Source organism: Sceloporus occidentalis, unplaced genomic scaffold (genome assembly GCF_023333645.1).
Source record: "Sceloporus occidentalis isolate IW3139 unplaced genomic scaffold, rSceOcc1.0.p SCAF_112, whole genome shotgun sequence".
NCBI lineage: Eukaryota > Metazoa > Chordata > Lepidosauria > Squamata > Phrynosomatidae > Sceloporus > Sceloporus occidentalis.
Window position 1 is genome coordinate 158,685 of NW_028317092.1, and position 27,282 is coordinate 185,966.

The 27,282-nt window shown below is 42.0% G+C and overlaps 1 protein-coding gene across 1 annotated transcript in view; it reads right to left on the reverse strand.

The window, feature by feature from the left end:
• The window catches only part of LOC149282556 (A disintegrin and metalloproteinase with thrombospondin motifs 2-like), a 241,358-nt gene that overhangs the window by 46,286 nt on the left and 167,790 nt on the right, over positions 1–27,282 (reverse strand). Inside the window, exons 14-17 of the mRNA XM_089498057.1 lie at positions 19,535–19,658; positions 18,870–18,950; positions 5,874–6,043; positions 1,921–2,080 (exon numbers count right to left, since the gene is read on the reverse strand). Coding sequence (XP_089354183.1) covers positions 1,921–2,080; positions 5,874–6,043; positions 18,870–18,950; positions 19,535–19,658 — 535 coding nt within the window. The remainder of the gene's footprint in view (positions 1–1,920; positions 2,081–5,873; positions 6,044–18,869; positions 18,951–19,534; positions 19,659–27,282) is intronic.

The following is a 27,282-nucleotide window of genomic DNA, read 5'->3' on the forward strand; positions in this document are numbered from 1 at the left end:
ACCCAAAGGGGCAGGCAAAATACCAGCGGGCTGAGGAGAATATCCACTCCAAACCGCTTGTGGGCAAAGGTTACCAGCCCTGACCCTATCCTCACATTGCTGCAAGAACGACCGAATTAGGCACCTGGGGCAAAGTGGGGGGGGGGCGCAGCGCAAGAAGCTGGAGTAAGACCCCCAACAGCAAAAGGCAAAGAAGTATGTGTAGGAGGGTGTGGTGCAATAGGACCGGAATCCTGAACATGCTCACCAGAACTGCTGGGTTGCAGGGGAGCCATTCCAGACGGTGGAAGAGGTTCTGCAGCAGCCGAAGCACCTGGAACGGAAATGTCGTCAGGGAACAGCAAAGGAGACCGTCTGGACTCTTGCTGAGATGAATCCTGTTGATCCTCAGCTGCAACAGGTGAAGAAATCGCTGCACGGTCCCTACGTGAGCGCGAAACAGCAGGCAAATCCCTGAAGATTCCAACAAGATGGCCGCTCCCAGTATCTGCAACCCGGCGCCGAGATGACGTCACAGCCCGCGACGACCTCTGACGGCCACGTGATACACGAGGCATGGCGGCGGCCATATTGAATGGAGATGTGCTGCCAGGAGCAGGGACCACAACGGAGTGAAGAAGATGCTGAGAACGGGAAACGGACGGAGGAGAAACATGCCTGGAGGATGCAGACCTCAAAGGGGTAGGCGGAATAGCGTCGGCGGATCCGTCGTCCTCAGAATCATGCATGACCGCGGGTTCCGGCAGGGAGGGAAGGACAGGAGCCCGTTTAGCAGAATTCCCCCGGCTGGCAGAAGACCTCCGGGATGTGCCGCCCGCACGTGGTGCCCCACGGGTCACGGGAGAAGCAGAAGCTCTGGGTCTCCTGGTGGGCCTCCTGGCAACCTCCGGGCTGAGCCTGGAAGGGGGCCTACTCCTGCGGGCCCCAGCTGAAGCGGAAGGGCCAGCCTGCATCTCTGGAATTAATGAAGACAATTTCTCTTGCAGCCACGAGCCACCATTGGTCACAGCAGCAGCCCTGATGGCAGCCAGCATATCATCTACGTCCTGATCAGCCATAAGTAAGGTATGCAGATCCGAATTGATGATTGGATTCACAGCTTTATAACAGATCACTGCTATATAACGCTGGTAGATAGTATCTGACCAGAGGCGGGAAAAGAGGGTCCCCTAAATAGACACTCCAAAACCCCACCCCACAGGACAAGGAACCCCATAGGGTGTCCCCTAGATGACCCCTAAATCCTATCCAGCATGCTTATTGTTAATACAGGCCCAGTCATGCAGCCCTTACTCTTAATATCCAGGGCTTGTCTTTATCCAAAGGGGGAGAAAGTGAAAGTAAGTAAGAGTTAGTCGAAGTGTGAAAGAGTGTGAGAGAGAGAGAACATGAGTAAGAGTGAGAGAGAATGTAGGTGTTTTTACATTTTAAAATGTGGGGAGGTGCCAAATACTCTAGGTACACCACTGCTCAGCTGAGATTTCAGCTGAGATATACCAGGGTAAACCAAAGGTTTGCTGCCTGTCTAACGCAATTACTGGCATTTCAAAGTAAAGCGCTTATCATAAGGGCTGTCATCTTTAATGGCAACCTGGGCAAACATTCCACCATGGATTCTCCCACAGCTCAATCAAACCTGTGTGACTTAAAGTGGAGGTCTGTGCAGCTGTGGCCTAAACCTCTCCACAAATGTTTCCTCTTTCAGGGACTGTGTGTGCCTGCTACTGGCAGGTGATAAGCAGGCCAGAGGGGAAGCACGGATCTTTATCTCCTGGCTGCTGAGCGGCCCTTTTCCCTGCATTAAAGATGGTCCTGCAATTTATATTACTAACAGTCAGGTATAAATAAAGCAACATACGGCAACAACATGTTTAATGTTGTATTTTATCTCTTTGTATAGAAGAAATATTGTTTGTTTACCTCCTCCACATGGTTTGGAACAATGAGACCACTTTTTCAAAGCCCATTCATATTCTGGTTCAAATGTTTCTACAACATTATTGTTGCGTACATTTAAATCATCTTCATGTATCATATACTTATAAGTCAATGAAATTTTCATATTTCCATGAGGAATTACCTAGAAATAAAACACATTTAGACATTTAGTGCTTTGTCAAATGGAAAACAGATAGTGTAATGTGTAAGTTTATCATTCTAACTGCCCAAACAAACTCTACTGCCTATCGTAAAAAAATGAAAAAATAATAAGTAATAACATTGCATATTTCAAACATCTTTCCAATTAATTTTAACATGGAATGTTGATGAATTATGGTGGGTTTAGTCACTAAAGAAGGTTTGTATGAGTATTGTTCCATTGGGTTGTTCCATAGGGTTGGGCTTTATAATGCATAGTGAAGTTTGGGCATTTTCTATGAGTCAGGCCAAGCAATTTTTGTAGGTTACATCCTAGTCCTCTCCCATACAGTTTTAAGCTATGGGCGGCTAGTCTCATCCTTCACCCTTCCCCCTCAATAGCCTGACCTGTGAAGTTTAGAAATTATGTCATGTAAATGAGTACGTAATTCATATAAATGCCCTATTCAATCAGTTAAATTGTTAATAGGTGACAACAACACAATTGTAAATCCCTGCCCCCTTCTGCATCATCAAGTGTCATTGTGAAAAACACCTTAGCTGATGGCCAGTTTAGTCTGGTTCAAAACCATGTACTGCTAGGGCAAAAGGACCCAGAAACAGTGATTTTAATGCAAATTGTAGATTGTAAATTCGAAAGCTCCAGACAATATTATCCCAAATAATTATATTTCAAGGGACAGGAAAGGAACTACAAACAAAGCAAGGGAGACTGTCATGCAAGCAAGATTTTCTTCCCACTGCATTTGTTGCAAGCTAGGCAGCTACTGTAATGTAATCAAGTATTCAGCATATAAGACATTATGATAAATAAACGTTGTGGAAGCTGCTTTTGTCCTTGTGTTGTTGCACAGACAGGCATAGAATAGAAAGACAAGCCCTGGATAATAAGAGGAAGGGCTGCATGACTGGGCCTATATTTAACTAGAAGCGTGCTGGCCAGGTTTTTAAGGGTCATGTAAGGGACATCCTATGGGGTCCCATATCCTCTTAGGGGTGGGGTTTTTTGGTGGCTATTTAGGGGACCCTTTTTCCCGCCACTGATCAGAAATTCTGTTAATCAGAGTGACAAACCAAAGTATTTCCCGCCCTCCCTCCCCAATTTTTTCTGTTCTACCTGTATGTGGTGTACGGCAGTATTTTGAGATAGGTATGCTGAATTTACGATTGGTTGTTATGCCAACATTCATGTTTAACTGGTTTTCTCCACGGGTTCAGTCCCTGGGGGAACTTTCGAAGGGTAGGGTGTTCCGACCCAACGGTCTCCGTTTGGAATTTGGCGGGATATCCCTACAAGATGTTGTTTGGTTATGGTTTTTACATGTTATTAATGCATAACCTATCTCTTGTTTTATTAATATTTAATATATTTTCTTGAACTTGTCACAGTTAATAAAGCACTGTGGCCTTACACTTTTTCCAACGACCTCATGTCTCTTGTGTTTTTATTTCATGTCGTTTTCGCTGTATGTTAACATATATAGTGCCCGAGTCAAGAGCAAGGCATTATGCATATATACACCGATCAACCATAACATGACCACGTGCCTAATATTGTGTAAGTCCCCATTTTGCCATCGTGTATCGAAAGGAGAGGCGATGGGGTGGGGGGCAGGAATGTAGTGGTGTCACACATTAGGCTTTGCCACACCCCCAGGTTAAACGCTGGAGGGAAAACTGTTGATGTAAGGGGGTCAGTGTGGGAGTATGCATGCATGTACATGTTTGTGATGAGAATATACACTAGTCTCTAACCCCTTCATGTCATGCCCAAGTGGGCTCATTGGTTCTGTAACGTACGTGGTACGTCATGCAAAAAAATTGCCCCCGTGTCATCACAACCGTGGTGATTGTGGGAGCACTGCTGCAGACTAGCACAGCCACCCCTCCCCCGGAGCATTTGATTGCTCCTACAGCTCCTCCTGGGATTGCATTCCCAGCTGCCACAGGCAGTTTCAAGAAAGGGGCTCTGTATTGCTTGGGTCCCCAACATTCCCCTGCTGCCTGATCGCTCCATAAGAGTGACAGTGCAGCGTTAACCCCTTCAATGCTGCGATCATGGCATTTTAGGGGTTAATACCCATTTTGTATAGGGCTCTGCTGCTGCTGCTGGTCTGCCTGGCCTTCCAGAAACACCAAAAAGAGCACCAATGAGCCATTTGGTCACTCCTACAGGAGTGATCAAAGAGGCTCCTCCCTGCAATCGCCCGTTTACTGGCGTTTGTGTTCCAGGTGCCAGAGGCAGCTTCAGGGACAAGGAGTAAGGTTTCTTCAATCTCCACACTCATGTGGAGACCTGCCCCAACCCTCCCCTGCTGCCTGATCGCTTCATTAAATGTGATGGTGTAGCATTAACACTTTCAATGCCACGGCATTGCAGGGGTTAATATTTGCCCCCAGAAGCTTGTTGGGACTAAATATCAGTCAATGCTGTGATCCTTTGGAGCATCAGCATTGAAAGAGTTAAAAAGATAAAAAAATAAAAATAACAGCACTGACCTGGAAGTTAAGGGTGCTTCCAGGTCAATTGCTGTGAGTTACAACTGCTGCAGCACCATCAAAAGTGGGCTGATGATGATCAGATCACTCTTGGCAAATAGGAGTGATCTGATCATTATGGCAGCCCTCGGATGACCAAGCCGTAGAAAGAAAGGGGTAATCTAAGGTAATAAAAAAATCCCAGAAATTACTAATAAAAACTATAATACATAATTATTACTTGATCACATGTCAATGACATTTTTGGTCACCGATTATTGATCGGCCCCTCTGATAAATGTCAGTGGTCTAAACTTGTCACATACAAGTAATCTGATAGCTATACATATAAGACCCTGATTATAAGAAAAGGTCTGACTATAAGATTACCCTATAGGAACAAAAAGTTTTACTAGTATATATTAATGTAAACTATTTTTTCATATTTAATAAAAACTATGAGAATTTCCCCCCCCTTTTATTTCCTTTTATTTGCCAACCTGCCCCCCCAGTTATGCACATCTGCTCCCCAGATATGCCTTATACCCCATTATAAGCCACTCTGCCCCCAGAAATGCTTTATACCTCCCTATATGCCACTCTGCCTCCAGAAATGCCTCATACCCACCCGCATACCCCCTTATACCCTCCCGACTACTGTGTAGTGGGGGCAGCCAGTGTATTTCTGCGAGATGCGCCCTGGCGGAAGTGCCGGCAGAAGTTAAGGTTGTGACCTTCCGGTGCTCAGTCATAGAAGCACAGACAGGAGTCCCGGATAGCAATGGAGGTTGTCTGCACACATCGCGTCAAGTGGGGGCAGCCGGTGGACAAGTCTAGGATGCATTGGTAAGTCCGGAGGTGCATATAGGGGGTATAAGGCATATCAGGGGGCAGAGTGGTAAATGGGGGGGTATGATGCATATCAGGGAGACAGAGTGGCAAATAGGGGGGTATAAGGCATTTCTAGGGGGCAGAGTGGCATATAGGGGGTAGAAGGCGTATCTGGGGGCAGAGTGGCAAGCCGTGGGGCAGATGTGCATAACTGGGGGGCAGGTTGGCAAAAAAAACATTTTTCTTATAGAGTAGTCTTATATTGAGGCTTTTTAAAAAAAAAATTGTTCAAATTCTGGGGGTCATCTTATAATCGAGCAAATACGGTACTAAAATCAGTGCAGGAAATGTATAAATAGTTGCAACATTTTAAAATGACCTGTTCAGAAGAGAGTGTTTGAAAACTACAAGATACACATTTTACAACAAAGTATGCATCATATACATCATGATTGTGAACTTACAAGAATAGTGATAGCACCACGCAGAGGTCCAATGGTTTGAATTGTTTCTTGACTGTCATCATTGTGATAATCCCATTCAATACCCATTTTAACAAATACTTTTGAATCCGGCATGGTGTTTTCTTTGTCATCATTCAGGATGAAATTTCCTGTAGCTTGATTTCGAATTGCTAGGAAGATAAACATAAGTCTAGAATTTAAAAATGCATTTATAAACATATAACAAATTGGTAATGAGTTGTAGTCACTCATTCAAATGTATGTCGCCAATACTCACAAACACAAATAATATTTGAGAGCAGTCCAATAAATTGGTTTTGTGGTAGAGACTGTTTTGATATTTGCTGTGTAAAGTTGTAAAATTGTAAAATCAAGTTACTGTAGTTTGAGGCTTAATAAGGGTTTACAGGACATTTATGGGGACATAACAGCCCAGAGCATACCAGGGCATTTGGTCACCCAATTCTTGGTTACAGCATCACAATGCACATTTTAGCATCAATAACCTTATATTGTGAATATTGCTGTAAGCTTGTGAAATTTATTCAACCGAACATACTCTTCTAAGTCATTGTATTATTTATTAAGTTAGGGTTTACATGCTAGTTTATAAAACTTTTTTTTTAAAGTATAAAACAAGGTGCCAAATTATATAAAATTGGTGATCACAAATACATAGTATTTAAATTAAATTGTTGAAGGAACTTTAAGAAATTCTGAATTTTAATGACAGAGCTAGCTTTTTATTACCAAATATTAAAACAAATCTGGTATTCCTAGAAAGGAATCTTACTAACAAACTAAGATTTAGAAGGAGGTCAAAAAGAATACAGAGATTGATCATAGGCGATAAAAAAAAAATTTACCCTGAGGAAAATTGGTAAGGCCTTGAGGGATTATTATAGCTACTATAATAATATAATTTAATATCATCGCTCATGTATAATTTAGAAAAGTCAATCAATACTAAAATTTAGACTACAGTTCTCCTTAAACGTCTTAATCTTCCAAAATTTTCAGAGGAACAAGTAAAACACAGAGAAACATTTTGAGAACTATGAAATAGATGTACCGTATTTGCTCGATTATAAGACGACCCCCTAAAATGTCAATATTAATTTAGGAAAAAAAGAAAAAGCCTGAATATAAGACTAGCCTAAAGGAAAAAGTTTTACTACTAAATATTAATGAATGTAAACTATTTTTGTTTATGATTTTTTGTTTTTATTTCCTTTGATTTTCCAACCAGCCCCCGAGTTATGCACATCTGCCCCAGATATGCCTTACACCCCCTATATGCCTCCAGAAATGCCTTATACCTCCCAATATGCCACTCTGTCCCCCCAAACTACCAATGCATCCCAGACTTGCCCCCCCCCCGCTTCAGACTCCCTGGTATCTAGTGGGGGCAGCCAGTGGACGTCTGCGCGATTCACATAGACAACCTCTGCTGCCCATTCGTTTTGCGGGGGCTTCTATTACTGAGCACCGGAAGGTCATGTCACGCCAGCGCTCAGTCATAGAAGCCCCAGGGGAAGTGCCGGCAGCAGCGGAGGTTGTTTGCACACACCGCACAGATGTCCACCGGCTGCCAGAGAGGAGGATCCAGGTCCCCTGCAGTACGAGGGGTATTTTTCAGAGTATTTACTCTGAAAAAAAACCTTGTCTTGTAATCGAGAAAATATGGTAGTTATGAAAGTTGTAAAAGTCAATAAGGCCCCTGGTCCTGAGGGTTTTTCTTCTTAACTTTGTTAAACCTTAAGTTCAGTTCTTTCCTATTTATGAATAAAATTATTTACCATATTTGCTCGAAGGAAAGGAAACATCCTAAATATATGACTAACCTATGAGAAAAAAGTTTTATTAGTAAATATTAGTTCCCATGTAAACTATTTTTTCATATTTAATAAAAACTATGATTGAGAAAAATGCATTTTTAGTTTTTATTTCCTTTTATTTGCCAACCTGCCCCCCCAGTTATGCACATCTGCCCCACGGCTTGCTACTCTGCCCCCCAGAGATGCCTTATACCCCCTATATGCCGCTCTGCCCCCCAGATATGCCTTATACCCCATGTAATTTCCCAAAGACATAACTCCTAACTACAGACATACAGTGCAAAAATACAGTGCAAAGAGCAGCTGATTTTGGATCTCCTGGAACATGATAAACTCAGAGCAGGGCATTGGACAGATGTGGATTTGGAGGAGCCGGTGGATCAAGGATTTTTGCCTGATAACGTTAACCCCTTGACTGCAATTAACTCTGAATGACAAGTGGCTCTAAAACATCTGGAGGGCACATCGGGCCAGGGGGATACCCGCCGGTGTTATCGGTGTAACCAGATTGGGCACTTGAGTGTCACCTGCCCTTCCAAGAGGCCATCTCCACGGACAAATGGAAATGGAGGTGCAGCTGGGGAAGCTGCGCCTGTTTTATTTGTGGCTAGACCAAAGGAGGCACAAGGAGACAACTTACAGTGTGTAACAGTTGGGGACTGTGTGACTATGGGACTTTTGGACACTGGAGCTTCCTGCACTTTGGTCCATCCAGAAGTTGTCAAGAAAGAGGATATTATCCCAGGGAAAACTATGACTATTAAAGGAATTGATGGAGTGCGCCCCACAGTGCCTATGGAGCAGATGTACCTTGATTTGGGTGTGGGAAAAGGTTTGCAGGAGGTGGGAATCTGAGGACATTCCTGTGAATGTATTGTTGGGTAGTGATTTGTCGAATGCTTTGTCATTATGGCCCAGAGGATAACGCCTGTGAACCAGAAGGGGTACCGAGGAATCCTGAACAAACTGAGGTAACTGTGTGAGACTCTGGGGGATACTGGGAAATGTAGTGGCTGTAGGGGGGGTGCAGGGGTTGCATAGCCTCCTGCATGTATCAGAGCCAGAAATGTCTTCTCATGGGGATGAGGGGAGTGGATTTATCGAATTATGCCCCCAAGCAGTCGGATACCCTAGAAGGTAAAAGTGTTGCACTTGGATGTACCCCTACCATAGCTGTAGTGACCCGTTTGCAGGCTGCCCAGCAGGCAACAATGGAGTGTGGAGGAGTAAGAGATGATGAAAATGTCCCTAACTTAACCCATCCATCAGCAGAGAATGGGTTAACTCCCTACTGGGTGCCATGTCAGATCCAACTCCCTTCGAAGTTCTTCCAGGGGAGGCTTTGACTTCAAGTGTATCTGGGGTAGAGGGAGGTTATAAGGCTTACCTGGCTGCTCTGCGCACTGACCCCTCCTTGGAAGGCATGAGACAGCGTACAGAATGGCCTGTAACTGAAAGCGATGCACAGAGGGTGTACTGGGATAAGGGATCTTATATCAGGAACTCCTTGCTCGAGATCCACAAAGACACTGGGAAGTAGAAAGGCAGCTTGTAGTCCCTATGCAATTCCAGGAAGATTTGCTTAAGCTAGCACATGAAATCCTATTGGCAGGGCATCTTGGAGTACAACTCGACAACTTTTACTTGCTCAGCCTGGGCACCGCTGTAGCAAACTTTTGTCTGTCCTGTCCAGTGTGTCAGAGAGTGTGGAAGGCTGGGCATGTTGCCCATGCCCCCCTAGTACCCTTACCTATCATAGCTGAGCTATTTGAGCGGGTGGCAATGGACCTGGTGGGGCTCTTAGCTATACCTAGCAGCTCAGGGAGTTTATCCTCACCGTAGTGGATTTTGCTACTCAGTATCCTGAAGTCGTTGCCTTATTCTCCATTCGAACAGATAAAGCTGCTGATGCACTCATAGGTATATTTTGCAGGGTGGGGTTCCCTAAGGAAATGCTTACAGACCAAGGGCCGCAATTTATGTCCAACTTGATGCAAAAAGGTAAATGTGCAACATCTGGTAGCTATTCCATACCACCCTCCAACTAATAGTCTCTGTGAGCGGTTTAACGTGACTCTGAAACAAATGCTTAAAACATTTGTGGATTCCCAGGGCAAAGATTGGGAGAAGTACTTACCCCATTTGTTGTTACCCCAGGAATCTACTGTTTTTTCCATTTGAATTTCTGTATGGGCACAGGGTAGGGAGGCCCCTAGATTTAGTTAGAGAGGAATGGGAAGGGAAACTTCCCACATCAGAGGCTTCAGTAGTGGAGTATGTGCTGAAATTTGGGGACAAGATGCAAACCTTGACAGGGTTAGTGCAAAATAATCTTAAAGCAGCCCAATCCTGGCAGAATAGGTGGTACGACCGCAATGCCGGGGAGAGGGTCTATGAAGTGGGGCAGAATAAACTGCAGGCTACCTGGGAAGGCCCTTATCCTATTCTACAGTGTTTGGACCCCACATCTTATGTAGTAGCCCTAGATGAGACAGGACAGAGACAAAGAAGGTATCACATAAATATGCTGAGGTCATATCATGACCCAGAGACTTCAGTCCTAAGCATGTGCAGTTTACCAGAGGACGGATCAGATAGTGATCCTGTAGTGGACCTTGTGGGAGAAGCTAAGAGCCAGGGGTCAATAGAGAAGGCAGAGAGCAATTCCCAGCTCTCTACAAAGCATAAATGGCAGCTCAATCAAGTGATAACCTTCCATCAAAGTATATTTACTGGGGTGCCAGGGAAAACCACATTGACTTACCACCATGTTGACACGAGGTCTCAACCTCCTCTAAGGCAGATGGCATATCGAGTACTCCCTTTGGCTGTGTCCTGTCTAATGGCCTTTGGGATGAAAAATGCACCTTTCAGCAATCGCTTCCTAAGCATAATTGGTGTTGCTGACATGCCTTGATGTATTGAGGCATGTCAGTAATACAACCCCCTACCCCGATCGCCTTGTGATTGCTCCAAAAAGCAACCACAAGTGCCATCAGTGAATGGCGTTGCTGCCATTCACATGATGGCGGCGCCAACTGTCAGATCAATGAGTGCACAGAGGGTCTATCCAGACCCTCCCGAGAACTGTCAAGCTCCCCCTGCAGGTACTGCATTCAACCATGCAGGTCAATGGAGCCCAGCTCACTAATCACAATGTGATTAGTAAAATAAAAAGAAAAAATAATAAAAACATCAATAATTATTTTTTTTTAATTGGTAACATGTCCAAATAATTCCCCACTGTCACAAAAAAGTCCAAATATATATATATATATATATATACACAAAAAGTTTTTTATGAGCAAGTCTTACAAGTCCTAAATCTTCACAAAACTTGTCGCATGGAATTGGCCGGCTTCAAAGATGTCCCAAATATGGGACATGGGCACAGACTGACCAGATGTCCAAATGCCAAAAAACGCACACCTCACAAAGGTGGCCTTTTACCTCCTAAATAACCCAACAAACCCATGCATCGATGTTACTGAACACATATTGGGGTGTTTGACAGTGACATCTACCTGGATAGTAAAGTTTGACAAAGGCTGATGGTAGAATAAGTGCATGGAAATGGTTAAAATACCAGCATTTGAAATACCCTGGGGTTCTACTTTTCAAAAATATATGGTTTGATTGGGTAAATTGCATTGGGCGGCTTCAAAGATGTCCCAAATAGCACACGAGGCAGAATGACCAGATTTCGGGGAAAATGGTTTTGCAATAGCTTAACGCTACTTATAATTATTGCCCAATAACATGCAGAAAAACTGGGTATTTCTAAACTCAAGACAAATAGTAGAATCTATTTAGTAGGTTTTTTCATTAGTTTTTGCAGATGAGTAAAAAATCTTCTAATTCATTTTAGAACACGTCCTTTTTTTAAACAAAATTCACCATATTTTGTCATAGTAAATTAGATGATATGATAAAAATAATATCTAAAGAAAGCCCTGCTTGTCCAAAAAACAATATATAATGTGTGTGGTTGCACAAAATGAGAGAGAAGAAAATTACAGAAACAATGAAAAAAGTTTAAAAGAGCCTTTGTCCCAAAGTGTATTATGAGTAAGAAACAGTTGTCATTAAGGGGTTAAATCAGTTTCTTTGTGCATGCCCTCTGTATCTGCTAGAAGTATCATCTTCCCAGGACTCCTGTGGTGATTCATGGCCTAAGCGATCATGATCCTGAGTTATAGGAATTCCATTCCTAGCTTAAGTGGAGGGGTTTTCCATCACCTTTACCCCACCATAACATATTGGCAGATCAAAGATGGGAATTAATTTTTGGAAAAGGTGTCATATAATTGGTCATGTGACCAGAGGGGTGTTTTCTTGCAAAAGAGTCTGATTTGGGGCAATGCAGCGACCTCAAAGAGGAACTCCACGATATACTCTGAATGGAACAACATCATAAGAAACCATCTGGACTTAAGGAGTTTCACAGGGCTGCTTATTGAAGAAACTTGTGAGTGAGGGTCCTATATATATATATATATTGTTTGCCCGGGGTGGAGAGTGAGAGAGAGAGAAGTGGAGAGTGAGAGAGAGAGAGAGGTGGAGAGTGTGAGTGTGAAAGAGAGCGCAAGAGAGAGGGAGAGTGAGAGAGAGAGAGAGGTGGAGAAAGAGAGAGGCGGAGAGTGAGTGAGAGAGAGATATTTCCATTCGGGTACCTCATGAATCCGGTGGTGGCAGATTACCTGGGGGGATACAGGCAGGATTTGGGGGTTAATTTGGTATCACTTATGCCTTGTTAAGGGGTGAAATTAGTAAATCCAGCGGCTTGGTGCTATTAACCCCTTCATGCCCATACCCTCCACACTGTCAGGGCTTGGCAAGTAGTCTTGACCGTGACACCCCTTCTTGTAACTCTGCCTCCCTGATATGCCTTATACCCCCCCCGATATGCCTTAAACTCCCTATTTGCCAATCTGCCCCTTGATATGCCTTATACTCTCCTATATCCCCCCAACTTACCGTTGCTCTGACAAAAAGACCTTGTCTTATAATCGAGCAAATACGGTAAAAACGTAAGGTTAGTTGTTCCTTTTTTACCTTAAATGCTTCGAGCAACAATTATTCCGACACTAAAACCTGATGAAGATGATGCAGGTTGGGCTTGTGGAGGGACAGCTGTATCTGTCTGCTTTATGACTGGAGTGGTTAGTTTATATCACACGTAATTGCCGTTAAAGCCTTTCATTTATAGCGACACTGAGGGCTAAAAAAGTATGGCAGAAGTGCCTCGATATAGGGGCATTCAACAACACAAAAAAGTCAGGGGCCCCATTTGATGATTTGGTGCTTTAAACCACCACCTGTTACGTCGGATCAGGCAACATAGGTGATGGACCCACAATGCAGGAATGGCGTGCGCTCGCCAAGGAACGGTATGAACCAGCTGAGCGAAAGGGAGCGATTCCAAAAAACAAGCCAGGATCGGGGCAGGCAGCACAGGAGCAATGTCAGGAAACAATAGCCGAGGTCGGGACAGGCAGTGCAGGATCAAGGTCAGAACGAAAGCCGAGGTCTGGTACACGTGAAAGTCAAGCAGAAAGCACTAGCGAAACAAACACCCTGAGAACAATAATATGGACTAGTTGAACAGGCACAGAAACACAGAACAAGGACGTTAAAATAGAGCCAATGGCGGGAGAACAGGGAGCGGGCCAATCAAAGGTAAGATGACGTCATCGCGACCGACGCAAGAATATTGAAGCCACTGTGAACATGTAGCGGCGGATCAAATACATGATCGCCGCTGATATGCTGCGGCGGCTCAACAGCTAAACATTGAGTCCTCTCTGCCTGGGGTACTTCCGCGAGTGACGCGGAAGCGCCTCGCAGGCAGAAGAGGTACTGTTCGGGCGCCGCGAGCGTGTAGCAGCCTGAACAGGACTGTCACTGGCCGGAAGACGTGACCACTCGGTACGCACGCCCCCTCGTGTGCGTGCCGAGCACACGTCAGTACACGAGGAAGACGCGCAAGAGGGATGCCGCGAGACAGGTAGGTGCGACACCACCTGCTAGAGATATTCTGCCTCTAATAAGATGGCAGCGCCCATTCAAAATAAAAGGGTTCCTAGAGGGTCTCTCCAGAACCTTCCGAGAACTTTGATAGTACTGCAGCCAACCATGCAGGTCAATGGAGCCCAGCTCACTTTTTAGTAAAATTAAAAAAATAAAATGAAAATGTAAAAATAGTTAAAAAAAATAAAAATTAATAAAATTAAAAAATACAAAAGACCCAGTGCTGTCACTATGATATCATAAGTTTTAAAAAAATGTAAAAATAAATGTAAAAAATTATTTTATGAGCAAGTCCTAAAATTGGCGTTGAATCTTCTTAAATATCCAGGCATAGAAAAAGTTAAAATATCAGCATTTGGGCTGTCTAATTTTCAAAAATATATGGGTGATAGTAAATTGAATCGGCTGGTTTCAAAGATGTCACAAATAGGGCATTCGCGCAAACTGACCAGATGTTAAAATTGCGCACTCAAATTTGACCTTTTAGGGTGTTTGACAGTGACACACACCAGGAGCTGTAAATTCATACCTAAATAACAATATGTGTGGACAAGAAAACGCAAATAAAAAATGACTACCACAAAGTTTGACAAAGAATGGTAGTAGAATTAAAGAATGGAAAGAGTTAAAATTCTAGCATTTGAAATACCCTAGGGTGTCTAGTTTTTGAAAATATATGGTTTCATGAGGGTAAATTGAACTGACCGGCTTGAAATATGTCCCAAATAGCACATGGGGTAGAATGACCAGTTTTGAAAAAAAATGGGTTTGGAATAGCAACTTGTACTTCTTGCCCTATAACTTGCAAAAAAATAAATGTAAATGTTTCGTTTATTTAAAATAACTGGATGTTAAAAACAAACAGCAGAATAAAAAAACTTTGAGAAAAAATGCATTATGCTATGCCTTATACCCCTGATATGCCACTCTGGCCCCCAAATAAGGCTTATACCCCCTATATGCCACTCTGCCCCCCAGATATGCCTTATACCCAAGATATGCCACTCTGCCCCCCCACATATGCCACTCGGCCCCCCCAAATATGCCTTATACTCCCACTGTGCCCCTGATATGCCAATCTGCCGCCATCAGACTTACCCCCCTGTGAAAGAACCCTCCATACCCGGGGCTCCAGGAGAGGCCTGACTGCCAGCCTCCTCCCTTTTGACTATGGGCCCTGACTTTGTAAAGACTTCTGTGGTTACCCACAGCAGTATATCATCCCACCACTTGCTGAGGGGATAATCTCCAGCAGACAGCCAGGATCTGCAACCAGGGAGTGGCCGCCATTGTTTTACTTTATTATCAGACGCCCCCACCCCATGGTGCACTACTATGTTGTCCCTCCCTTCCCTCCAGTTCCACCACTACAGACATTTACCCCGGCCATCCCTGGATTCGGTTTCGGCCAGTAATAGATAGTGGAGGTTGGGACCCTATTGTATTGTTAATCCCGTTACTGCCCCGTTGTCCCTGGGAGGCAGATTAAGGGGGCGGTTTGTATCCCAATATCTTGATTTACCGTATTGGCCCGAATATAGGCCGCACTTTTTTCGGCCTATATTCGGGGTCTAGCACCTGACGCCCGGGACATGCAGTTAGGCAGCAGGGTTAGGATACAGATCGCCCGCAGCGGTGCAGGGGACCCGTATCCTACTCTCTGATATGCTCAGACACCCCCCCTGCCGGCACTTTCCACGGGGGGAGTGCCGGCAAGGGAGATTGTCTAAGCGCATCGCGCAGATGTTCACCGGCTGCAGCGATGAGCGTAAACAACCTCCGCTGCCGGCACGTTTGCACTATGTGCTTTAACAATCTCCCTTGCCGGGAATTCCCACGAGGGGAGTCCCGGCAAGGGAGATTGTTAAAGCACATCATGCAGACGTGCCGGCAGCGGAGGTTGTTTACGCGCATTGCCGCAGCCGGTGAACGTCCGCACGATGCATTTTACCTCTGCCCCCAAGACTTATCAGAGCAGACTCCCGGGTGTCTTGTGGGGCCAGCGGGGGACATCTACGTAATACGCGTATACAACTTCCAGTGCCGGCACTTCCGCTGAGTGCCGGCACCGGGAGTTGAATACACGTATTGCGTAGATGTCCCCCTCTGGCCCCACAAGACACCAGGGAGTCTGCTCTGGTAAGTCGGGGGGCAGAGTGGCAGCATATCTCGAGGGGGGGAGGACAGAGTGGCAGCATATCTCGAGGGGGGGAGGGACAGAGTGGCAGCATATCGGGGGCAGAGTGGCAGCATATCGGGGGGGGACAGAGTGGCAGCATATCTATTACAAAACGTTTTCTTTAAAAAAGTACCAAACTTTTAGGGTGCGGCCAATGTTCCCTCTAATTTTTCTTAGGTGGTGTGCGCAGAAAATTTCTCTTGTGCAAAAATTTTCCCAGAGCCAAAATTTTGTGCGCACAATATGCTTCTGCAAATGTTAAATTTAAATTGTTATTCTATATTTTTGGTACAGCTCGCTCATGGTTAATAACACTACATTATAGTGTGATAATGTAGTATTAGTTACACAACAGTATTACTTACTGTAATGTTTTTTAAAGGTGAAATTCTCACTGCATAAGTAAATTATGAGCGAATCACGAGCGGAGGCTCCAGGCCGCATAAAGGATAAAAAAAAATTGGGAAAAACTGTTGTGCGCAGGGGCGTACCTAGAGTATTTGGCACCTGGGGCGGATCCTGTACGTGGGACCCCCACCCCACACACACACTCTTTAAAACAGGGGTACAGCATAACTTATCATTATTTACTATATACTGAAGCAGACATTGACCGTGTTACAGCATAACTGCTATCATTATATACTGAGGAAAACATTGACGGTGGTACAGCATAACTTCTAACATTATATAGTGAGGCAAACATTGACAGTGGTACAGCATAACTGCTATCACTATATACTGAGGCAAACATTGAGGGTGATACAGCATAACTGCTATCACTATATACTGAGGCACGCACTGACGGTGGTACAGCATAACACCTATCACTATATACAGAGGCACACATTGACCGTGGTACAACACAACACCTATCACTATACATTGAGCCAGACATTGACAATAATGCAGCATAACCCCAATCACTATATACTAAGCCAAACATTGATGTGGTGTAGGCCTACCACTTTAGTGTCTGGCCTAGTATATTATATTATATTATATAAATATATATATATATATATATATATATGCACCGAAATGAAAATTCTGGACCTGAAAATTTAGCATTCACTTGACTGAAACTGAAAATGACCCCCCCCACACACCTTTAAAAGTAACACATCAAAATTAGACAAAAAAATCAATAACAATATATATATATATATATATATATATATATATATATATATATATATATATATATGATAAACAGCTATCACACTCCTATCATGTCCAGGTTCTAGCATGTACTGGTTGCTTGGGCATGATAGGAGTGGGATTGCTGTTAGCAATCATATATATATATTAATATTGTTATCAAATTCTTCTGTCCAATTTTGGTGTGTTACTTACTTTTAATAAAGGTGTGGTTAACACACCAAAATTTAACAAAAAAATATAATTGCTAACAGCAATCTCACTCCTATCATGCTTAGGCAGCCAGAACAGGCTGGCATCAGTTGCCGCACACATCGCAAGGGAGCAGGATCGGATTTTTTTTTTTTTAAGACGGTTCAAGGATCTCCCTCTAACCGAGCCTGCACCTCTAGCGGCGGACATTACTGTCCGTCTCTGGAGGGGTGCCGTGCACACAACCAGTAGCGGACCGCCCCCCCCCCGTTCGGTACGCTACTGGTTGTACGCACAATTTTTGTTCGTGTGCGCTCCCTCTTAAAGCTATGTGTGTTTCGCTGGCTATATCCAGCCCTGTGTGTGAGAAATACCTCCACCACTGGTACTTCCGCTGGGGCTTCTATGGTGTAGCACCGGAAGGTCATGTCACGCTGGTGCTCCTTCATAGAAGCCCTGGTGGAAGTGGAGGACAGTAGCGGAGGATGTCTGCGCGCATCGCACAGAGGCCCGTCGGCTGTCAGAGGAGGAGGATCCGGACACCCTGTAGCGCTGCGGGGGATCTGGATTTTTGTGTTATTATCTGATCTCTATTTGAGGTCGAATTATAAGATGAAGGGTATTTTTCAGAAAAAAATCCTCATCTTATATTCGATAAAATCGATTCAACTAATCGATAATGAAATTCGTTGGCAACGATTTTCATTATCCATTATTATTGATTTTTGTTGCGGCCCTAAAATACAGCTCTGTCCTTTAAGGGCTTAAACAAGAATATGGGATGTGCCATAACATTAATTGGTCAGGATTCATTGTTTCCATTTAATGATTTAAAGAATAAACCAATTATTAAACCCCGTAAAGATAAGTAAATTTGATAGTTCAGCATCAGATAAATTTAAAGATTTAACATTACACTGGCTGTCATTTTTGAAGTATATTTTAAACTTTATAGGAAAATATGTAAGATAATTAGTGAATGTTTCAAAGATAATTTGAAAGTTATACCTCAACTTCCATTACTACCCTTAAACTGGTCAGAGATTCACTATGTTAAAAAAGTCTCTTAGTATTAGTTGCATTGTATTGTTCAATATTGGAAGACTACAACGTGCCTTCTTGGGGAGAAATTAAAATGCAACTAGAGTATCAATCTTCTATGGAGAAAAGTCACTAAATACAAATGAATAAAATAAACAAATTTTAAAAATATGGTAAAGGGATTGGTAAAACTCCATTTTCTTTTGCCTTTTTTGTTTATTCTTGTTTGTTATTTGTTGTTCATTATATATTTAATGTGGACATCTTGAATCAAACTTTTGAAATTGCTATACGAGCATGGGACTTCCTTCACAAGTTATTTATGCTTTATCTATTCTTTCCATACACATAACCTACTAATATTGAGATTTTAAGGTATACTATAAATATAATGTATGAGCGTTTTCTATGTATTTGTGGATATGTATTATAAATATTGGCTATGTATATTTAGTTACATTTTGTTTAATAGAAATAAAAACATTTTTTAAAAGTTATACATTTTCAAGTTTTTAGAAGTGTTTAAAAATGAATTATGTAATCTAGGACACTTACCAAGGACGTGAGGTGCTGCATCAATTTCGTGGATGAGTAAATGGCGTGCACCTGATGGAATTTCAAATATCTTCAAATGTCCTTACCAAAAAAATAAATAAAAAATAAACACCATTTAACTAACTATGATCCTGAAGATCATTTAACATTTTAACATTTCTCCTTACCTTTAAAATGGCAAAGAAGAATGCTCCTGTTGTTAGGGGTATAATTAGAGGTATGCAACACTTTTCAAGTGGCTTTGTGACCTACCAATATTTAAAATGTATAGGCATTTAGTGAGGGGCTTGCATATTTGAAAGCCATAAGTGAAATGTAAGTTAAAAAATGTTCCTACTTACACCTTCAGCTATGGCAGCGTAATGACCTCTTCCAACTGCACCAGTGGATCATTTAAGACCCACCAACAGTATTTTTATATAATAGACTACACAAATTACAACCATCAGTGCTGATTGCCTGACAGAATCATACCATTTTCATAGTTTTATGATAATATCCATTTGACACACATTTTTATAGTAGGGCACAATTTGAACCTTTAACACAACTGTTCTTCTAGTCTATAAGAGTACATGCAATAGGGTGGGTGTGATTCCAAGTGTGAACTTGACTCCAAGTTTTCCTGATCATCGTACAATAAATCATCTTTTTGTGTACTTTACCTTGTTTCTTAGGTGTCCTTGTGAATGTTCCTTTTACAATCTTGCAATGTGAGTTATCACCATCACATACTCCACATTTATCTTCTTTTTTTGTTGAGCCAATAACTTTGTCACAACCAACTTTCTGCAGGTAAGAATAAAATGTGTATATTTCTACATATTTAATAAAACATTTCCTCATAAAAATAGTTCCTTAAAATATGGAGGTTTTATACAGAAGTATTATTTCTGCTTTGACTTTTGATATCTAGTTCTTCACATCGTTAATAAAGGTCATTTATCCAATAAGAATGTATGCAATTGTAAAAAAGATATCTTGTCATAGATACAAGATAAGATGCCCATAAGGTTCATTTGAGATTTTCTTCATACGTTGTATAGAACTATATTTGAAAAATGTTTATACTATATAAATTAATTATACTGCTACTACTTTCCCAACGTATTGACCAAACCTGACCTCTTACCCTGTTGTACCTCTTGTACCTGTTATCTTCAAAAATGGCAGGGCTGACAACATTAAACCCAGGGTATATCATGTGGCCCATTTATACAATGGAACAAAATATTCCAAAAGACTCCATCTCGACACAAAATGTGTGATTTGTATTCCATCCCACACAATAACTACTACTTCAAACACTGCATCTCTTCTCTTAAACGCCTCATCCTCAATACAGAAGACATTGTAGGAATTGTTCACCATACCTCCATTATGTACTGCTTTAAGTGAGATAGACCTGCTTTTCAACACTGTTTTGCCAAGATACCTCACTGGCCTCATTATAATATCACATTCCAGCACTATCCTTCAATAATCACAAGGTTGGACAGGTAAGGCATGTGGATGGTCCTACCACAAGCCCAATGTCTAACCAAGCCCCAAATAAGGTGTCCCACTGTGAGTGCCTCAGAAGTTGGGGGTTCATGCTTCACTATTAATCAATATTCAACTGACCCTCTAGTATAACTCTGGGGCTACAACAAAGTTGTCCTTTAGAGAAATGCAGTAATCTGCCCACACACCTTAAAAGGTCTACTGCTAGTTAGAAGATAGGTAGATAGCATATCATCAGCATAAAGATGGTACTGAAATACAAAGAATACATGAAATGAGATACAGATAGAGAAGAGTAGGAACTCCTGAACTGAGCTTTGGTGTACACCAAATTAAATGCAAAATACACAGCCTGAGAGGCAGGACTTCAGCAAGGAAAGGACTGTATCATGGATGCTATAAGAATGAAGAAGGGGGTGGTGAAAATGTCAAAGTTCAAACAGGATAAGTAAGAAGATGAGATCTTTTGTTTTAATGATGTTTAAGTATATTGAAAAATGTTGCCATTAATTTGATTTCCCACAACTTGGTATTGGTGCTAACCTTTGTGCCATGATAATTTTTCAAACTTTTTTAAAGTTACGTTTTTGCCCTTTACTGATTTCTTCTATCTTTTGCTTATCTGTCACATTTTAATGTTTTCGATCAACCAACTAATTTTAATATAAGACAATGTGTGTAAACGCAAAATGCAGCTTTTAAATGATCATTTCATTTATTAAAGGTAAATAGTTAATCATAACCTATATCACGCATGGGTTCCCTTAAACCTGATATCTGGTTGTGCCACACTTGGTGGCAATTGCAACCAAACATTTGCGATAACTGGCAATGATAAAAGGAATTTTGGCCCACTCTTGATGGCAGAATTGTTTTAACTCAGCCACATTGAAGGGTTTTGAAGCATGAAGAGCCTTTTTTAAGGTCCTGCTGCAGCATCTCGATCCAATTCAAGTCAGGACATTGAATAGGCCTCTCCAAAAGGGTTATTTATTTTGAGCCATTTAGTCAATGTGTGCTTCAGATCATTGTACTGCTGCATAACCTAAATGTGCATAAACGTTAGGTCATGAACTGATGGCAGGAGATTCTTCTTCAAGACTCATTAGTGTTGGGGAAACACTGTTGCAAGGGACCCCCTCCAAAATAATATATACATATACAGTATCTCACAAAAGTGAGTACACCCCGCCCACACACGTTTGTAAATATTTTATTATATCTTTTCATGTGACAACACTGAATAAATGACACTCTGCTACAATGTAAAGTAGTCAGTGTACAGCCTGCATAACAACACACAGCCATTACTCAACACACAGCCATTACTGTCTAAACCTTGGGAACAAAACAAAGTACACCCCTAAGTGGAAATCTCCAAATTGGGCCCAAAGTGTCAATATATTGTGTGTCCACCAATATTTTCCAGCACTGCCTTAACCCTCTTGGGCATGGAGTTCACCAGAGCTTCACAGGTTGCCACTGGAGTCCGACATCACGGAGCTGGTGGATGTTAGAGACCTTGTGCTCCCCCACCTTCCGTTTGAGGATGCCCCTACAGGCTGTACACTCACTACTTTACATTGTAGAAAAGATTTACACACATGGAAAGATTTAATAAAATATTTACAAAAATGTGAGGGGTGTATTCACTTTTGTGAGATACAGTATATACATACCTGGGAACTTCTTCACTCAGACTACCCGGAGTCTTAAAGGGCAAATAGGCGGGAAGCGGGACGTGTCAAGACCCCGCTCCCATGACCCGGAGGATCTCCGAGTCAAACCCGGAGAGTTCCCAGATATGTATATATATACATATATATATATATAGACTTATGAAGTTATGCTCTGGTATATCTCACCAAGACATTAGCAGAAGATCCTTTAAGTCCTATAAGTTGCGAGGTGGGTCCTTCATGGATGCATCCTGGTGCCATGTGTTCTCCAGATAAGCGACACACACTCACTCGGCCATCCACGTGATATAAAATAATTCCTTTAGTTCACGCGCTGCATTTTTAAACCTTTTAAACCTATGTCACCACTTTGCAAGACAGGTTCTATTTATTTGATTTTTACATAGAAACCAGAAATTGGCAGCATTAAGAACCAGGCGGCCCATCTAAACAGCCCATTCTTCCTAATGTAAGGGGCTTAAACAGTCTTTGGTCAGGTCTTAAAGTGAGGATATCTTTATGTCTATCCCACACCTGTTTAAATTCCATAACTGTATTAGCCTTCACCACTTCTGCTGGGAGACTGTTTCATTTATCCACCACTTTCTCACTAAAGTGGAACGTTCTTACATTACATCTAAGCCTCTGACCCTTTTGTTTTAGACCATGACCCCTTGTTCTAACATTGTTCCTCAAGTAAAGCTTGCCTCCTGTACTTTGTTAAATCCTTTTAAGTGTTTACATATTTCTATTGTATTCGCCTCTCTCGTCTTTCTTCCAAGCTATACATATTAACCAGAACTGTACGCAATACTCTAGGTGAGTCCTGACCAGAGATCACTCTTCCTGCTACTAATGCTTCTCCCTATGCAAACCAGCATCCTGCTTGCTTCACCAAATGCTTTATTGCATTGTTTGCTAACCTTTATTTCTTTAGAAATAATTGCTCATAGGGTCCCTCTCTAACATAACTAATAATTTAAAAAACGCATTTTGTGTTTACTCTGATTATTTTTGTCTAATACAATTAGGTTGATGGTCTGAAACATTTACGTGTAAATAAATATGCAAAAACAGAAAGAATTGTGAAAGGACAAATACGTTTTCAAGGCACTGTATTCTAGATAGAATGTTCCATTAGTAAAAAAAATCCTTTCAAAAATCTAATTGTATGTTTTATCATTGTCCCTTCCTGTATTTGAGTTTCATAGTATCTTAACTTGCTAAAGGGTAAGTGGAATGTATTACAATTAGACTTGTGCATTCGTCTTCGGGCGAACATGAAAACGAGCACGAAGAGGCCGTTTTTTTGTTCGTTCCGAAGGAACGTAGAACAGAATACAGTGCCGGCAAACCGTAGGCGAAGACGAAGACTCACAATCACGAAGAATCGAAGATTCTTCGTGATCGTCTTCGTTTTTGCCGCGCAACCGCCAAAATTTCAAACAGGAGTGAGCTGATCCTCGTCTGTCCAATCAGCTCACTCTTGTGACGTAACGCTAAGGGTCTCGTCCAATGCCTGTGCTGCTGTTTTTTGAATTCTGAAGGCGCCTTTATAAGACCAGAGCTTGCCTGAGAGATCCATTCATTTTTCGCTGTGACTGCTTTGGCAACACTGCTGTGCTGCATCCGAGCGTTACAGAGAGAGATTGTTCTGTTCTGTGTGAGACTGGTAAGCCTTAGCCTGCCATTTCTCACTGTGTACTTCATCCTCACTTCAGTGCTACTTAATTAATATATTTAATAATAATAATTTGATTAATTTAATTTTTTTAAAATTAATTTGTCATCAACTTTAGTGTAAGTGCTGTTGAGTTGACAGTGCACCCAGTGCCTCAGTGGCACTGGGGTGCCCTTGCCCTGGGCTGGCACTAGTGCCTATTGCCTGTCCTGCTTAAATAAATTAAATAGAATTTATAAATTACAATTTAATAGAATCTATAATTTAATAGTTCATTATAATATTATATATATATATATTTTTTTGTCAGTCATATATATATATATATACTATAGTATACTAGTGTAGAGTGTACTGTAGACATTCATCTACTAGTGTCTAATTTAAAATCAGTAATATTAATTAATATAATTAATAATTGAATTCATTATAAAATTATATATATATTTGTCAGTTATAGTTAGTAATAGTATACTAGTGTAGAGTGTACTGTAGACATTCAGAACATCTACTAGTGTCTAATCTAAAATCAGTAATATCAATAATTCTCTAATTCTTTCTTATCTTAATAGTTAATTAAATTAGCTATAAATAAAAGTAATAATATTAATTAATTACTACTAGCGTATAGTTCAGCTAATCTTATTAGTACTGGTGCTGCAGCTCTATAGTTTGTGCTTTGTTTTAGCAACAGTAAGAGACCAAGTCAATTTTTCTTAATTAATCTTTCATTTTATTTCATTTGTTTTGCTCACCTCAGTCCATCAGTGAAGTGAACTTGTTGGGCTAGTGAGTGCAGCCGCATAAGTGCTGTGTTTTTTTTTGATCAGCAAGCAGTGACGTTAACTGTTTTGCAAAGATTTTCTCATTTATTTTACATTTTATTTCAATTTTATTAAAAGTACCCTTAGTGTTTTGCTCACCTCAGTCCATCAGTGAAGTGAACTTGTTGGGCTAGTGAGTGCAGCAAGCAGTGAAGATAACTGTTTTGCTGTGACATTTTATTTTATTTCTAATTCTTTTCAAGAAAAATTGACTGTGACGAGCTGTACTAAGCAAAGCTTCAAGCTACTAGCTGTAGTACTAAAATAATTCTAATCTTCTTTAATCTTAATCTATAATATATTATAAATAATAATATTCTAATTCATAATCTATAATATAAGTAATTCTAATTCTAAATTCTAATTCATAATCTATATTCTTCTATCTATAATACATAATATATAAGTAAATTAGTTCTAATCTATTAATATTATATAACTTAATATTAATTAATAAATCATATACTGAATCTGATTTAACCTCACTTTAGCTTAGTGGGTTTGAGAGCGTCTGCCTAGAGGTAGACTTATAGTAAGGAAATATAGCTTTAGGCTAGCATAGTGGTAGGCTAAGCTCTTAGGTCCGTGTAAATTCAAATTAAAAATAAAATACTGCTAGTTATTAAATAGTTAATCTTGAGTTAATAATTTCAATAACTTTAGGATTTTGGCAGATTGCACACAGCACAGTGCAGTAGTGCATAGTTTTACTTTTTAAGCAGTAGCACTGAAGAGAACTTCCTCTAATTTTTTTGTCTTTAATTCGTTTTTCCTTTTTTTTATTTTTATTTTTTTATTTTTTTTTTTATAGTTTTTTAAACACTACACTACACTACACTACACTACACTACACACACAACACAAAATTTGAAATGGATCCTCCTTTTGGGACTAAGGAGGGACAAGCTCCATCTACCACCACCACCACCACCACCAGCACCACCACCAGCACCACCACCAGCTCTAAGATGCAGCCTTTGCGTCAGTCTAGTCGGCCAAGTAGGCCAAGCTCTCGCTTATCATTTGGGGAAGCATTGCTTGAAGGATCATCAAGTAAAGGAAAGGCACCAAAAGCAGGCAGTAGTAGTGCGGCTAGGCCCACAAGCTCTATGGTTTTTTACGGAAAGCCTAAAGCACCAGAAGCACGTTCAAAGTTAAAGGGTAGCACAAGTAGTACCAGCCCAGTGACTAAAAAGAAGTGCCTTTTGCCCCAAGCAGCATCTTCCCCATCCACCAGCAGCATGCAAGGTACCAAGCAGAGCCAAATTAGCAGCAAGACTCAGAGGGGTCCCAAACCAAAGCGATCTCATTCCTTTGTAGGGAAAACCACCACCACCACCACCCCCGCCTCTACCACCACTAGTGCTGCGCCTACTGTTCCCACTGGTACCGCCACGCCATGTCCTCCTAGTACCTCTAGCAAGCCACCAAGTCCTTACAAAATTTTTGTAAAGACAGTTAGAGAGAGGGCTACACATAGTGGAACTCCACCTAGCGAGGTAGCAGAGGAGCCTGAGACTGAGAGGCCAAGTGCAGAGTCTATTCTTCCTGCTCGCACTACTACTAGTCACGAGTCTCACGACGATATCAGTCTTAGCTCCAGCCTAGCAGGAATTCCATTCGATCTGGCTAATGAAGAGCTAGACTATGAGCCAGAGGAAGTAGAGGAGATGAGTGGTCAGGAATCAGATTCCTCAGGGAGCAGTGTCCAAATGACTAGTGCACAATTTTCCCCTGAGCCTCCACCTTCTCCGCTACGATCATCACCATCACCACCACCAGCAGCAGCAGCAAAACCTAGCAAATCTAAAGCAATTAGCAGTCCCACTATGGCCAGTACTGTTACCACCAGTCCCACCACCACTAGTTCTGCCTCTGTTCATCCACCCCGAGCAGTAAGAGCAGCACCCAAGGCACACTCCAAGGCTATGCGCGCCCCAATTTGGGAGCACTTTGAAAATGTTGAAGAAGGGCGCTATGGAAAGTGCAAACATTGTGGGAAGCTAATAAGCAGAGGGAAAGTGTCTGGCCATTTTACCAGTGCTAGCATGAAGCATCACCTCAGCACTCAACACAACGCTGTGCTATTGGGGAAAGATGCAGAGGTAAAACTTAGTGCAGGCAGCATAGCTGGTGGCCGTGGAAAAACCCCAACAGCTTCTTCTTCTGAGCCAATAGCAGCAGCAGCAGCAGCAGCAGCAACTAGTGCTGGCAGCCAGAGACCAAGGCAGGTTGGAGCACTGCATGCCCAGCCCACCCTGGAAGAATTTGGGGCATTCCACTCCAAGAGAACGATGCCCAAACAGCAGGCCAATAAAGTAACGCGACTTATTGGTCAGTTCATTGCTGTTGGAGGGGCATCCTTCTCCATGATTGAAGGGGAGCCTTTCAAACAATTGATGGCGGCTGTGGCTCCACAATACACAGTTCCGTCACGTTCCACTTTCAGCAGGAACATTGTCCCCTCGCTGTATCGGTCCTGTGTTGCAGCAGTGAAAGAGGAGCTTTCCAAGGCTGCTGGTCAGTGTGTTCATTTCACTACAGATTTGTGGAGTGCACCTAGCGCCCAGCATGCCTTTCTTTCTTTGACAGCACACTGGTGGCAGCCCGGTGTGTCTAAGGAAGTTGCTGCAGCAGGCTACCGATCATTCCTTCTCCATGCAGAAGTGATGGATGAAAAGCACACTTCCCAAAATATTCTGCATGCGATTAGGAAAATGTTTAGC